This window comes from Apteryx mantelli, chromosome 1, assembly GCF_036417845.1.
Source record: "Apteryx mantelli isolate bAptMan1 chromosome 1, bAptMan1.hap1, whole genome shotgun sequence".
NCBI classification, from domain to species: domain Eukaryota; kingdom Metazoa; phylum Chordata; class Aves; order Apterygiformes; family Apterygidae; genus Apteryx; species Apteryx mantelli.
Window position 1 is genome coordinate 185,952,273 of NC_089978.1, and position 14,947 is coordinate 185,967,219.

General features: G+C 36.5%; 1 protein-coding gene across 3 annotated transcripts in view; it reads left to right on the top strand.

Annotated features, from left to right (window-relative positions):
- Window positions 1-14,947, top strand: part of TAFA2 (TAFA chemokine like family member 2) — a 205,335-nt gene that overhangs the window by 177,611 nt on the left and 12,777 nt on the right. For all 3 annotated transcript variants that reach the window (XM_067289941.1, XM_067289943.1, XM_013948024.1), the window contains exons 3-4: window positions 1,484-1,636; window positions 2,684-2,808. In XM_067289941.1, coding sequence (XP_067146042.1) covers window positions 1,484-1,636; window positions 2,684-2,808 — 278 coding nt within the window. The remainder of the gene's footprint in view (window positions 1-1,483; window positions 1,637-2,683; window positions 2,809-14,947) is intronic.

A 14,947-nucleotide genomic window follows, 5' to 3' on the forward strand; every position in this document is an offset into this window, starting at 1 on the left:
TTTATGTATCACATTTCAGTGTATCACAATGTGACAGATCATGGGTTAAGTGGTCACATTGTGTTATATCATTCCAGCTGTAGGACAGCATGATACAAAAGAGCATAATCTAACCTGACATAGTACAATGCAGCAAGTGATTACAAAGATCACAGACTTTGTTCTAGTGAAAACTGCATAATTGCTTGAATGAAAATTTTAGTAGTTTATGTTTTGTTAATGAGGACCCAGATCATGATTTTCCTCTAAATGGCTGTACAGATGCCTGTGGCTTTTGTCCCTAGGCACATTCTTGGGGTCCATATCCTACCTCAAGTTTATTTTCCATCCGTGGCCCTTTTGCAAGCTGATAGTGTGCAGTAACAACGGAGTGGGTACAATGATCAGTGGCAGGCCCCTGCAAGCCCTTTAGTAGGGCCTTCTCCATGTAGAAGGTCTTATGTATGCTTTGCCTTTAGGGATATAAAAGTAGCTGAAGCATGTAATGCACAGGCTTTGCAAAAACGTTTCAAATTGTTAAGCAGCCCAAGAAATAGAGGGACTTAGATATCCTCTTAAAACATCTTTTGCTTTCCATGATTCAGATTTCTTTCTTTACTGGGTTGTATGTCAATACCAGCTAAAAGTTCATATTTCTTTTTCTCTTCCTTCAGATGGAAATGAACTATCCCCAGAAATATCTGGACTGGCTTTTCTTTTTATTTAGTGACCAGTGAAAGTCCTTTTAAATGGATTTTTTCTAAGTTCCAGAACATTTGTTAACTGGCTGCTGAACCATAAGGGTAGTTTGCATTTGCTTTCCCCTCTTACCAAATTGGCCCTCTCATAGAGGTTATTTGGATAATGGATAATGAAAGTTGTCCTGTTGTCTCCTGTGTGTGAAAAGCTTTGATTCCCCATGTTCCCAGACTTTATTTACAGTGCCAGGTTTAAATGTGATTCCTTAGTAATTTTTATTTCCGCTTTTCATTTGAGGCCTGTCCCTATATCCTTCCAACTTTTTTCTGTCCATCCTCAGGAAGACTGTGGGATGTCAAAATCTACATCTGTCCTGGACATAAAGTCTGGAGACATAGATTCTGAATACATATGAATGTATGTGGATTTTAAAGTTGATATACTTCTATTTCAAGGTTTCTTCCTCAGGAAAAAAAAATGGTAGAGATATATAGCTGTTTCTGACAGTATGGAATTTAATATAGTTTCTGTGTTAGCTTTATAGTGCTTCTGCTTCCTGGTTCACTGGAACAGCCCCATACTTCTCCAATTATTCTTCTTTACCCAGATTTTTTCCTGAGATAGTTGCCCTACATTTGGAAAATAAATCAGCTTTACATTCTAGTGTTAGTACCATTGTAATTTTAGTTTCATGCATGGCAGATTGCCTTATAGAGCTATGTTTAATGTATCTCTAATTAAAAAACCAAATAGTATGATGCTACCTAGCAATGTTATCAAATTATGCATCTTCTTATTTGCACAGCTCACCATGTTAAAACTGGGACCTGTGAAGTGGTGGCACTCCACAGATGTTGTAATAAGAACAAGATAGAAGAAAGGTCACAGACGGTGAAGTGTTCCTGCTTCCCTGGGCAGGTGGCAGGTACCACCCGGGCAGCTCCTTCTTGTGTTGATGGTGCGACTTCTTCTATTGCTTCCTTTTGTTGTATTTTCCTAGGGGGGGTTGCCAGGCTTAGTCATCAGTGAGAACCACTCCATTACAGTTAACAGTATTTAAAATATGAGTAGGAAGGCTTCTGCATTTTGAAGGGCATGCCCAAGGTAAATGGGAGGAAGATAGGAAAAATAATTATTTGCTATTACTATGTGGAAATGCTAAGCAAAATTATTAGATGCCAGTGGAGGAGACCTCTTGAGAAGCTAAATTTGATCTAACTAACAGAGTGCCCTCAGTGTTGTATCAAATTTACTTAATTAAAAGTGTTTATGCAAAATCTACATCATTTTCATATGCTGTAGACTTACACTTCATATATTTATTTTTATCATAGAGAAAGAAACAAACAAATAGAACATAATTCTGGCTTATTTTTAGTCTTTTTATCCAACGCTTTTTAGACAACTGTCTATTCACAGTGCAATATTAATGTTTTCCTTACGAATGTGGCATAGGTTCATATGTTTTATTTGGGAAAATACTGGCTCATTTTTCGTATCTCTTTCTCTGAAAGAGGAGCAGGACTGATTCACCCTTTACATGATCTCTTTACTGTTGATATGTTGTTGGCTGTCAAAGGAGCTGTGAATATGTCAACTCTGAGGAATAAATTTAATCAATCAGCCTATACTACACTGTACAGTAGTTCAGGCAAAATATACAAACTCAAAAGAAGAGACTTTGCTTAAAACTTTTAAATCTGGCTGAGCAAGAAAAAATGAGGATTGGAAAGGAATGCTGTGAAATTAGTTCCAGAAGTACAGTAAAAAGGAAAAAAAACCCCAACAACATAAAAAGAGATTGACTTGGATGCAAACAGCACCTTGTACAAATTGCAGCTTATTTTGTTATGAAGATTCTGAGCTGGCTGCAAATCACAGAGTAGCTGTCAGTCAATATATTTCTAAGATTCTCCTGGAAAATAAAACAGATGATGCAACATAATGACATGCTGAAGTATCCATTTCAAGAACAAGCAGATGTGTTTGTTTTCTTCTCTTGTAGCTTCAATAGTGGAGCAGAAATGGTGGTGCCACATGCAGCCATGTCTTGAAGGGGAAGAATGTAAAGTTCTTCCAGATCGGAAGGGATGGAGCTGTTCCTCTGGGAATAAAGTGAAAACAACTAGGGTAGGTATGATACCAATCTGACACGTTACCAACAGGTACAAAAAGCACGCAGGAAGTTGGGTGCACTCAGAAGACAACAGTTTAGAAGAATAAAGAACGAGGGAAGAGAGTCATACTGAGATTGGACTTTATGGTCTTGCACACATTTCTCAGCATACTTTGCAATTGTTTGATCATGGTAAGCAGTATGCTGGACATTCCCAGGTGAGCAACAGAAACAGTAGAGTTGACCCCTTTTTCAGCTACCAGTAATAATCACATGTATTGCATTTTGGTATGTATTTCACGCTGCAACCACTTGCGCAAAGCCTATATGCCCTGCTAAGCTCTGTGTAATATTCAAAATGCACAAGACATTTGTTTACAGAATAGAAGGCAAATGAATTTTTGTCAGCAACATGGAATTCTACACCGACCATGTTTCTACACTGAAGTTACTGAATATGGTAAGTAAGCACTTAATGTGTCGTTACTGAACGATCTTCTGTTTTTTTCTGTCTTGTATAACTGAGATTTACTACAAAATTTTGAGTGAGTTTCAGTAAGTTCCTTTTCTCCATTTGACACTTTTTATATTACTGGTTCAAAATTAGATTGACAGAAATCCATCTAACAATCATCCTATACAGTGCCTGAAAACAAAGTAAACCTATTGTAATCTCAGCTTTCTAGTGGCTAACAGAAACAAAAGAATAACAAATTCCTCAGATAACTCTAAGCATTAATTACTCAGACTTCCTAAAAACTACAGCTTTGGAATCTCTACAGGGTCAATATAGTTCTTCATCTACATAGAACAGATTAAAAATCTGCCCTGAAGAAAAACATGCATGTGTGCAAGCATAAACACCTTTACCCCCACACATCACCAGGCGTACACGATGACCGTTTTGCTCATGGATATTTAATAATTGCTTGTGGTATCAGACCATAATTGGCTAGTATGATATTTACTCTGTGTAGGTGTGTTTGTGTGTCTGTGTCATTTGAATGAAATCTTTGTGAGGACACGAAATCTGTGGTACACTCTGGCTATAGTGCACTGTAGTGTGTACAGATTGAATTATATTCCTTCTGTTTCACACAGAGCTCTGCATATCTGTGTTTCTCTATCTATGAGTCTTTAAAACATTTTGCCATTCTTTCAAGGAAGAGTACTTCCTCAATGTTGATATACCATTCCACTCCTGAATCCTCTCTTGAATGTATTTATTCTGAAGCTAACCTGGCTTGAATGCTGCCCACACCTGACTTGGAACATGCCAATGCAAACTGGATTATATGCATGTAAAATGTGTGTGTGTATAACATAACCAAAAGGAATTAGATAAAATTTAATAGCGATGGAGTAGAAAGAAAAGGAATTGTGAGTGAGTGTTTGGAAATGTTATTTTAGTGAGCTTTCTCTTCTTTTCTTTTAATTTTCTTTCCCATTTCTTCCTGATAAATTGCTGTGTTCTACTTATGTGTAAATTGTCTTGTTTAGATCCTGTGATCTCAGGGCTGGGATTTGTAGAGATATATGTATAGTGCTACACACATTTGTCCTGGCTACTGCTGCATTTATACATGGTACTATTAGCTTTAAAGCACACATGCCATTTTATATTTAATGGGAGTGCTTAAAAAGCAGTATTAATAATGTGGGTCTGGATTACCCTACTGTAACAAAATAGGTCACAAAAGGGAGAGATCTTAATAAGAGTCTCCTTAAAGAGATTTTGTTGTCAATATATCGTCGTCAAAAGATAGGCTTTTCTCCATTGATTGAGATTATGAAGCTCTGTCTGCCTTTAGGAATAGGCAGAAACCCAGAGCTCTCGTCCTCAAGGGCTCATGCCTCTGCTGCAGGACTGGTTCTTTATGGGATTCAACCTTCTCTTGTCCTCCATGGTGACAATACTCAGGGCTAATTTCATGGCTCTTCAGAAGAGATGCTATGGAAAAGCCAGTCCTTTGCTCTCTTTACCATCATGTGCATTGATTCAGTATAATGGTCACCATAGCCTGCTTGCACTCTCACTGGAAGGGAGAATACTCCATCTCCTGAAATTCCCTCTATTTATTCTGCCTTCTAGTTTGTTCAGATACTGTGTGTTGCCCCCTTCTTCCCTCATTTCCCACACATCTGCAAAGCTATTTTGAGAAAATACCAAACTTTAATTCAAATTTCTGACTGACAATTGGTCTCAGTCACTGGAACCAGGTGGTAGGGGAATGAAGATCTGTCATTCCAGATGCAGGAGCCTGAGAATTTAATAGACATCATTCTGATGCTCAGAAGAATATACATTGCTATTAGGAAGGTGAGTGATTCTTTGTGTTAAGGGAGTAGCTTATTATCAGAAAGCAAGTACGTTTCCCTAATATGTAGTGACTACATTGTTTTTGTAGCTCCTCTTCTGTTCCCCAAAGGCTGGAAATAAAAGGAAGAATTCTAAAGCTGTCTGTGGTTTCAAACACCCTTTGAGACAAATGATAAAGAACTATACAGAGAGTCAGTATTAAGAAATCATGAATAATAAGCCTCTGATTGTCAAATTAAATGACCCATATGTGATTATCATGTATAATGTAAAAGCATAAAGAAACAAAGGGAACTAAACAGTTTGAGTGATTTAAGTGTACTGTGGAAAATCCTTGTGAAAGTTTTCCTGAAAGGCCTAAAAAAGTATTGGCTCTATATTCACCTCTAAATATTTTCTGTAAGTTTGCCTTCTTTGTGTGTAGAGAAAGTAACCCAATTAACTGCTGAAGTACTACCTCCTCTTCTACAGGATAGCAGATTCAAAAGCAGCACCTACATTTCCACATCTCAAGCTGTTCATAGTGAAGTATTATGCTAGAGATAAAACCAGTAATAGGAGGGAAGTATTTTAGCGTATTTAATCACACTGCTGTAGAGACTGATGATACCAACTTCTTGATACTTACGAAAGCAGTCACTAAGCAAAAAGGACAGGAGAATAATGGGAGAAAACTAACTGATTTTTAAAAATACGGGCTACTTGAGGTTTTGCATTTTGTTCAGATGTAGGGATATAATAAGGTCAGTCATGAATAATGAATTAGATAGAGTGTGGATGTTGTGGTACTCAGAATTCAAATGTTAAGAATAGTGAGGTATAAATTATTTACCCTAGGAATGCAAAAACAAGTATTATGGAAAGATTTTACAGTGAAGCCACTTTTCCTAATTTGCCTGCATATAATTTATAGTGTGAGAGGGCTGACTTTAGGAATTAATTATGGAAAAGCAATGAATACAAGGGAGGAAAAGTGGGTTTGTGAACTGATCATAAGTAGACTTGTATCGGTTTTGAATTGGTTATTTTGGATCTACGTAGCCTGCAGGAGGGATAGGAGAAAAGAAGGAATGACAGTTTAGCTAAAACAATAACTTTTTTGACTTCACATAAAAATGTGTGTTAGGTTTCCTAAGCATTACACTACTACAAAAGAGGATGTTCAGAAACACTTTAGTAGGATTATGAAATGGTTAAGCGAATAGCTGAGATTTACTAGGAACATTGTGGCATTCTCCTCCAGACTGAGACACTGTTGTGAATGGAAGTGATTGAATTTTTTTCTGTATGCCTAGCCTCAATGTTTTGATAAATAAAGACAAATTTTCTGTCGTGTTACCCCCTTTACATGATGAAAAAACTGTAAAAAAGGAGAAAATAAAAACATTTTTTACTTTTGAGTTTTTTTTCCTACAACCTTCTTCTAATACAGTTACCTTTATTCAAAATTTTCCCTTGATTGTGTTTCCTTTCCTTTTTGCAAAACAAGGAAAATGTCTTTTAAAAATGAGGGGATTTCCCCACTATTTAGAAACCCCAAAATATGGTTAATATTATGAATGCAATTGACAATTACATTTTTTATTAAATTTGGACTATTCCAAGAAAAAATGTCCATAATCTTTTTTTAAAATAAATTCATATATATTAAAAAAATATATAAATTAAAGCTGTAAAATGTCACAGAAAAGTTAGCCACAGATGAGAATATTTTGTTATCAAAAAGAATACGTTGGAATACTGAATATTGGATTCAAAAAGATGCTTCCAAGAAGGGGCAAGGAATGTTGATATGAAGCTACTCCATCAAAATACAGATATAGCATAGCATGGCTGGAGAAATAGGCTGGGAATAACTAAACTGAGACATATTAATATGGCATGATTGTGCCAAAGACTATTTCTCCTATTGCTTAGCCATTGGTGAGAAGAATATATATTATACAGTTTCATGTAATTTTCCTTCCTTTGATCGTAGTGGTATATGTAACTGAGATCTTCTTTTGTGTAATACCTTCTGTGTTAATCATTGTTTAAAAGTGAGGAAAAAATATACAAATAATGAGAGTGAAGATCTTTCCACCATGAGTTAGCCTGGCAAAGTTTGCAGGTTCACCATAAGATATTCATTTAAAAATTACATTCTTCAGGATGTATTATATTCATCAGCAGATCCTCATGAGATATAAACTACTACATCTGTAAAAAGTTATATGCTATTCAAAAAAAAAGGATGTTTAACAGGAGAAATATGAATGTGTAGATGCTTATCATAACACATTGTACAATGACTTAGGGATTCACATGCCATGTTTTATATTGTTGCAAATTTGTGGGTATTTCACTAAGGCTGGGCCAAAACTAAAGGATTTGAGATAAATGCTCAAAGCCTCATGGAGACTGAATTAAAAGCTATTATATTTACAGGTTTCCAAAAACTGTGACCTTTAAGGCATTTAAAAAGTATATCTGAATGTAAATTATACATTTAAATTCTTTCCTACCTTTTAAGTACTATTTTTTGCTACACAGAGATAAGGAGAAAAATAAGAGGAGATGCAAAATGACCACACATTTATCATTTTCAATGAGGAAGCTGTTTGGGTAGCTTCTTTTATATCCTGGCAAATTTAGAAGAATTGAACATATTTAGTAGAGGAGTACTTTAGATTTAGTTTAGGAGTAGAGGTCTCTGGAGAGCAGGGTTTCAAAAGCAAACTCACAGAGGTCAGGCTTTACTTGTATAGTTAAGAAGAGTGCATTGTCCATTATCTTTATAATACAGGCTTACTTTAAATAAGAGTGTCAGAAGCTACATGTAGCCTGTGAAGGTGCATGCTGCACCACCTCCCGGGGTGCCGGTTCCCCAGACGTCCACCCTGCAAACAGCTTGGAGCATGCCATGGTCCTTGGGCAGCCTGTAGACCTGGGTGTCTTTCCTGCAGAAGCTAGAGTGCAGGAAAACATGGGAAATGGTGTGTGCTGAGTCTTGTCTTGAGATCTTGGAGTTGCAACATAATAGAAAAAGTGTGCACCCAAGCCCAAGGAAGCCCTGGAAGTGCTCCTGGGCTGCAGAGGTTAGGCACAGCCTGAGATCTGTTCGGAGAAGATGACTTGATATTTTATCAAGATGTAGGGAAAATACACACTGATTTTTTTCATGTGAAATAGTATCTTGTCCTTAAGCTTTTAGTTTGACTTGGACAGAACGGCTTGCGGAATAATCTAGAATTTAATGCTAAATAATGTACTAAGATCTGGTTAAAACATCAAGTGGAATTCACCTGACTTTGCTTGAGTTAGGATTCTCTAAAGTAAGATGACTCAGCCTGTGCTCTAGGCTCTCTTTGTAGTTTTGGAGGGAATTGTTCACTTCCAGAGGACAATTCATCTTGTCCTAAGATCAGTCAGATGAAGTACCTTCTGGAGGTGCTTATTTCTCCCCAAAGCACTAAAGGAAATCTACGATGATTATCTCAGCATCTAACATTTAGATGCTTAATGTGGAAGAGAAAGATGGTGGGTAGGAAACTTTAGTCTCTTTGACATGGTCTTAACCCCCTTCCCCCCCCGCCCCCCGCATTCTTTGTCAGTTTGTAAAGCTTTAGACTTAGACTACCAACAAATGCAATATAATTTAAAAGAAGTTTCAGTAGTGTTCATGTTCTGAAGATACACAACTGCAAGCTAAATAGGTTAATCATACTGTGATGAGCAACATGCCCGATAATCTAACTTTCAGCAGAAATTGGCAACCAGTGCATGCCTTTTAGAATTGACTTGTTGGTATAATAATAATAATAATAATAATAATAATAATAATAATGAAATAGAAATTAATCAAAAAAAACTGAAGTATTGCATACTGGCAATTGATTATTAATCTCGGAAGATCTCTAGATGGTGCAAGTGAACAAAATAATACTTTCTTATTAGCAAGTGCTAGTAATATTTTTACATAGGTTGTAAAAGGCCACATTTTGGAAATGAATGTCCAACTTCTGGAAGTGCTAAGCACCTACACTTTTATGAGGGACAGAAGGAACTGGAATCGTCACTCTGAAAACTGGCTATTATTTTTTAATGTATGGGGAGAAGACACTCCAGAAGAGAAAGAAATCAATATTTAATATATTACTATGTAAGTATATTCCAAACCAATATTAGAAATAGACTACTGTAAAAAATATATAAAATAAATACTTCAGGCACAGAGAGATATAAAATAGAAATATTACAGGGCCAGAAATAAATCCATATTGAGTATATTTATCTACATTCCAAATCCAAATCTGCTTTCCAAATCAATACCAGAGATAGACGACTAGTGCGAAAAATAACAGGAATATTGCCAGGATGGAGGGAAATCCATACTCAGAGTGTTTATCTACATTCCAAAACAATATTGGAGAGAGCCTGAAGTCAGATATTTGTAATATTCCATTTAATATAATTTCTCATTATGGCATCCAGAGTTTAAAGAAGCTAAAAACTGAATAACATTCTTGGAAGAGGAGAAGGCATACCATCCAAACACACTAACTGGCTCTGCGTGAAGCCAAATGGTGTTCAGCACATGAATTCCAGTACTCTGAATCAGTGCAGTCCTGTTGCTATTGATACTGCTTATATTTTTATCCTATCTTCCTCTTTCTCATTTGCAGATGCTGGATTGTTTCTAAATTAATTACAGCTGCTGATAGCAGAGGCAGTGATTGTGTTTATGTTTCAGTTTATAAAATATGTTGTTCATAACTTTCAGCACAAAAGAAAGAAAGTACTTCCATTAGATATCTTATAGCAATGCTTTGCTAAGGAGGCCAAAGGAAGAGGGCTAAAGGCAGATGGCAATTACCAAGATTCCCAGTACCAGGAGTCAGCATTAATGATGTCCCAACTGCTACGTGTGCTGTCACAACCACCACTTGAATAAGACAACACAATAAAGAGGGATAAAATGTGTTGCTGGATATGAAAAGAAAAGGAAATTTATCTTGAAAGTAAGCCTGATATTAGCATCATCAATGCAGTTATGCTAGGTGTTGTTCTGTGCTTCTTTGCATCAGCAACAGATGCAGGGGCACTTTAACCAGCAGCAGAAGAAAAAAGTGGAACGAATATTGCTGTTTGCTCTGCCAAGGTTGAAAAGAAATATTGCCATTATGGTAGCCTTTTCTCTCACTCCTTTATTTCTATTCCTTCCTCCAGGCTTTTCAGAAACAACAGTAGTGATGACGTATAATTAGAATAATCAAAAATTCGTAATATAAGCATTATATATAGTACTTTCTAGAATGTTTCTGATAGGCCGGATGTGCAGTAGTTGTGGTCAGTCCATGCTAATACGGCAATGCATTTCTCACATGACATTTTTTCAGTGTAAAACTACTACTGACCTCCATCACATGAAACAATTTGCCTTTTGCTTTGACTATTGTGAAACTTGAAATACTGACAATGTAAAACATTGATCTGACAGGTGTCAGTAGTAAATAATTACAGAAATAGCTTCTCCTAATATTCTTTAAGGGTCTGTACTAAATAAACTACTTCACTGTAAAACCACTTCACTTCAGAGCCTCTATCTATAGACTCTTCACCTTGTACCTTAATTTCTGGTGCAGATTTATAGGAACAATATGCATATCTGTACAATGTCTAGCAGTACTTTGTGGTTCATAAAAAGGATGTGATAACAATACAAGCAAATGTATAGACTGTAGCAAAATATTAGCCATGGAGAAGAGAGATTGCGCTGTATGACAGTCTCTTCATTGCTTTGGAATCTTTTTCCAAGCCTATGGCTAATCTGTCACTAGAAGAAATTTGCAGCTGTCTCAGCATGTTTCTCATTGCTATCTCAGAGACCCACTGTATCTCATCTGTCATTAAAATAACAATATATATGTATTTATGCATTTTCACAGTATGTACACATTTTCATAAAAATATATACAAGTTTCAGGGGGCAACTCAACTGGGAATGGAAATAGGATGAAATTTCCTAGGTCAAGTTAGCTTGTTCTATTAGTCAGAAATTATTGCTCTGACCTACCATCATAATTATTTCATATTGAAGCTCTCTATTTCTTTGTAGGACATTTAAACACTACTCTTTTGGGACACTTAGGCACTTTGATGAAAATAGCTAGCATCTCTTGCCAACCTGTGTTACAGTTAAAAGTGTAGCTCTGAAGAAAGTTTGAATGAATCATCAATATTCAGTGGCTATGCAATTCATTCAATCTCAAAAAATAGCTGCTATTTACCAAATTTACTTCTTTACTGTGAAGTGGGCATACCTAGTTCTAGCCTACAAAGAAGTTCTTGTTACAAGTCTATTTTTGATGGGAGTTTAGCCCTACAGCTTGATGATAATCATTTATAGGTCAGAAATCTAGACTATTCACAGTCCTTGCGCCAAAGGCAAATTTTTACAAAAAAATCGTAAGTCAAAGGGACTAATAATCAAAAGGTCTAAAAGAAGAAGGGAATCAAGGTAGTAACAGAGGCAGTAGGAGTAGTCCATCATGCTATGCCTATGCTTTGAAGCAGAAGTAACAGTTCGGTACTAAACTTTTACACTGCCACAGGACCCTAAATGCAGAAAATCCAAATTATGTATGAAATTAAATACAAAGTTCTTTAGAGATATACCTGAATGCCAGAAATGCAAAAGTTACCACTCCAGTGCTGTCTAGCTCACATGCTGGACCTGGTTTCCAACTTGGTCTTAATTTGTTCTTTCATTTCATACTCACCATAAATATATATGCTAAATATAGCGTAAATATGGATTGACTTTAGGAATTTTTGACCTGATTATCAGGTGGAACGAGGGTCTTATTCCAAATCATTTGAACTCTGGAAAAAAAGAAGTCTCTTGGACTCCAGAATGTTTTGAAATAGGCCCATAAAAGCCTGAATGTTGAAAATTATGGGCATGTTGACTTCTAACTGTGAAATGTTATAGGCAAACTCACAGAATGCAAAGTGCAGTAAAATTTTCTGGGAAGGTCAAGATAACCCAAACATTCAACACCCAAGCAATTTTTCAATATCAAATTTTGTTTCATTCATTTCTGGCTTTCAGAGTCCTATGGATACTGATATTGAAGACTGAAAGTGAAGAACATCAAGAGAGAATGGGATAAGGGCAGTGATGATGGGTATAGCTCTTTTGGAAAGAGGGGCTTGTTAACACATTACTTGAAAGAAAATAATTTCTAAACACAGGATATAATTATTATTTTTTTTAATTAGAAATTTTTGCCTAGAAGTTTTGCAATTTGTCCTGACTGGTTTTCAACCCTAGCTGCATATCCTTGTGGTTACAGTAGGTCTTGATGCTGGTTATTCAGAAGGGTTCCTCTTTAATTTTTTTGTGAGAAGACACAATGTACAAATCATGAGAAATGAAATGCATTGTTTGTATATTTTTATGAGGGGATAGTTTTTCCTAAGGTAAGACTGCAGATAGCATCCATTGTAAAGCATTATGTTAGCTTCTGCAGAAACTGAAAACTGATGGGATTACTCCAAAATCAAAAGAAAATATTTCTTAATATTTGAAGAAAAACATAAATGTATTTCAGTTGCATGTCATTAATTAACTAATCAGTGATTTTTGCAAGCATTACTTTCTTCCACATGAGAATCGTCCACTCCATCAGTCCAGCCAAGAGGTTTTCTGCCTTTGTCCTGAAAGATTCCACTTGTGATTTTCCTTTTTCCTTTTTTTTTTTTTTTTGAGTTTTCCCTTTTCTGGCATGTTTGAGGTACTGTCCTCATGTCTGGAGAATATTTTCTGCTTCTATGATGGAAAATAAAAATGAGTTCTGAAGGCTCTATGTAAATTTTTGGTTTCTTCCACTTCTCCATTAAGTGGAAAAGGCTCAACACTGAAATCAAAGAGATTTCTACTCTCATTTGCAGCTTCATTTTCTGCCAGTCTCTTACCCTTTAGCAGCTGTGATAGGACAGTTCTTTGAAAAAGAACTTTTTAGTTTTCCTAGGAAATCCTAGTGAACTTCTACTACCTCATTAGCTGCCGTATGGGAAGATTAAATACAAATGCCAAAATCATGCTAACATGCTCTAGAACTAGTGCTTCCTCCTTGTCTCACTTCCTTTGTGGTCTCTGAGGGCTTCTTTGGATTATTTCAGCAAGTCAGAAACGATGCATTTCAGCTCAGCAGGACTTAGGCGTTCTGAAGTCTCACATTATCACTGCCTAAATAGTAGCCTCTTTCCATGGGTATTTGGCACAGGGTTCACAAACTATGCATCTGGCTTTTTATCACTTAGTTGTAGAACTGATATGCAGGAGTGGAGCAGTGGCCCCTGACTGTCCAAGAGCTATTATTTTCAATTCTCCCAAATTCCATGGTTCTCTTCAGGCATCTCCTTATGCGTTAGCAGTGTTTATAGAAAAGCTCAGCACTACCACCCTGTCTCATCTGTGGTTTTCTGCCTTCCAGTAGGGAAGGGAGGAAATAGGTAATGGGTATCAATCAGAGAATGTCAGTCATACAAAGAGTTACTCACAGTCTCCTGTGGAGGAGTGAAAAACTCTCAAACTAATTGGAATCAGATTACTCAGCTATTCTTCCCTTGCAGAACAAAGTGAATGTGCTGGTAGATCTTATTTGTTTCTCCTTAAGAATAATTAAGATATTCCTGTCCTGTCTGAGAACTGCTCAAAATAAAGCAAAAAAATTGTTTTAGGCAAGAATAAGTGGAAGATTGATGCCTAGGACTACATTAAAAAAGAAGAGGACCAACATGAAACCATTTGCATAAAACTTCCAGAATTGTTCATACTTTCATAAGTTGTAGTTTACTCCTTCTTCCACCTTGGTGAAGACCAGATTCATCTTAGGAAAAACACTACTGTCGCAGATAGAAAAAAGGCTCCAAAAGACTTTTTATATATTCTATAAAATGGACTGTGAGTTTTCCTCTGCTGATTAGCATCTACAGATGATGTCTTCTGAGATCCCACAGTCCTGACTGTCATTCAGTCCCTTCCATGTCTACAGCGAGGAATCTCATAGAACTTTAATGCTGAGATTCTAGGTAAAGCTACAGAATATCTGGTTTGCTGTGGTTTCTCTGTATGATGTGACCCGCAGCTTGGATGATATGACTTGCAGCATGGATATGATCTCAAGGAGATAATGGACTGTCTAACCAACCTGTATCTACAAACTCAGTATGAATAGTAGATTCAAGTATTTTGATAGAGCTGCATTTTTAAGAGGTCCAAAACATCTTTGCTTCTTCCAGTTTTAGAATGCCAGAAAATATCTTGCTGATGCCAGCCAGAAGAACAACAGCTTGTTCCTTCATCCTGAATTGAAGCTTTTTGCCTCAGGAACATGTTCCTGCCAAAAGAAGACTGAAGGACTTTACCCCTTCTAGTGCTGTTACCAATTTAGTCATATGCATCACTGAAAAATCTCAATAGTTGGCCTTCTAGAATTTTGAGATCACTCTGTTCTGCCTCCTTGTCATCTTTTCTGAGGGACCTTAGAAAAGGAGAGCATAGCAAATTTATCATCTTCAAGGCATCATTCTAATTCCAGTGCTCAATAATTTTTGTTCAATATTTTCAAAGTACAAAAAAGGAACAGGACACTGCAACTTGTCAGAGTTGAAACAGACTACTTGCAAAGCCAATTTAGTTTTGGAGAATCATTCAAGAGAGTGCCATTCAGGAGTCTTTTTTCTCTCTCTTGACCTTAAATCACAATATCACTGATACTTACATCCCTGAAATTTGAAGACAAAAACCTTCAGAGCCTTTCAGCCTTTCCTTCATTTCTCCATAT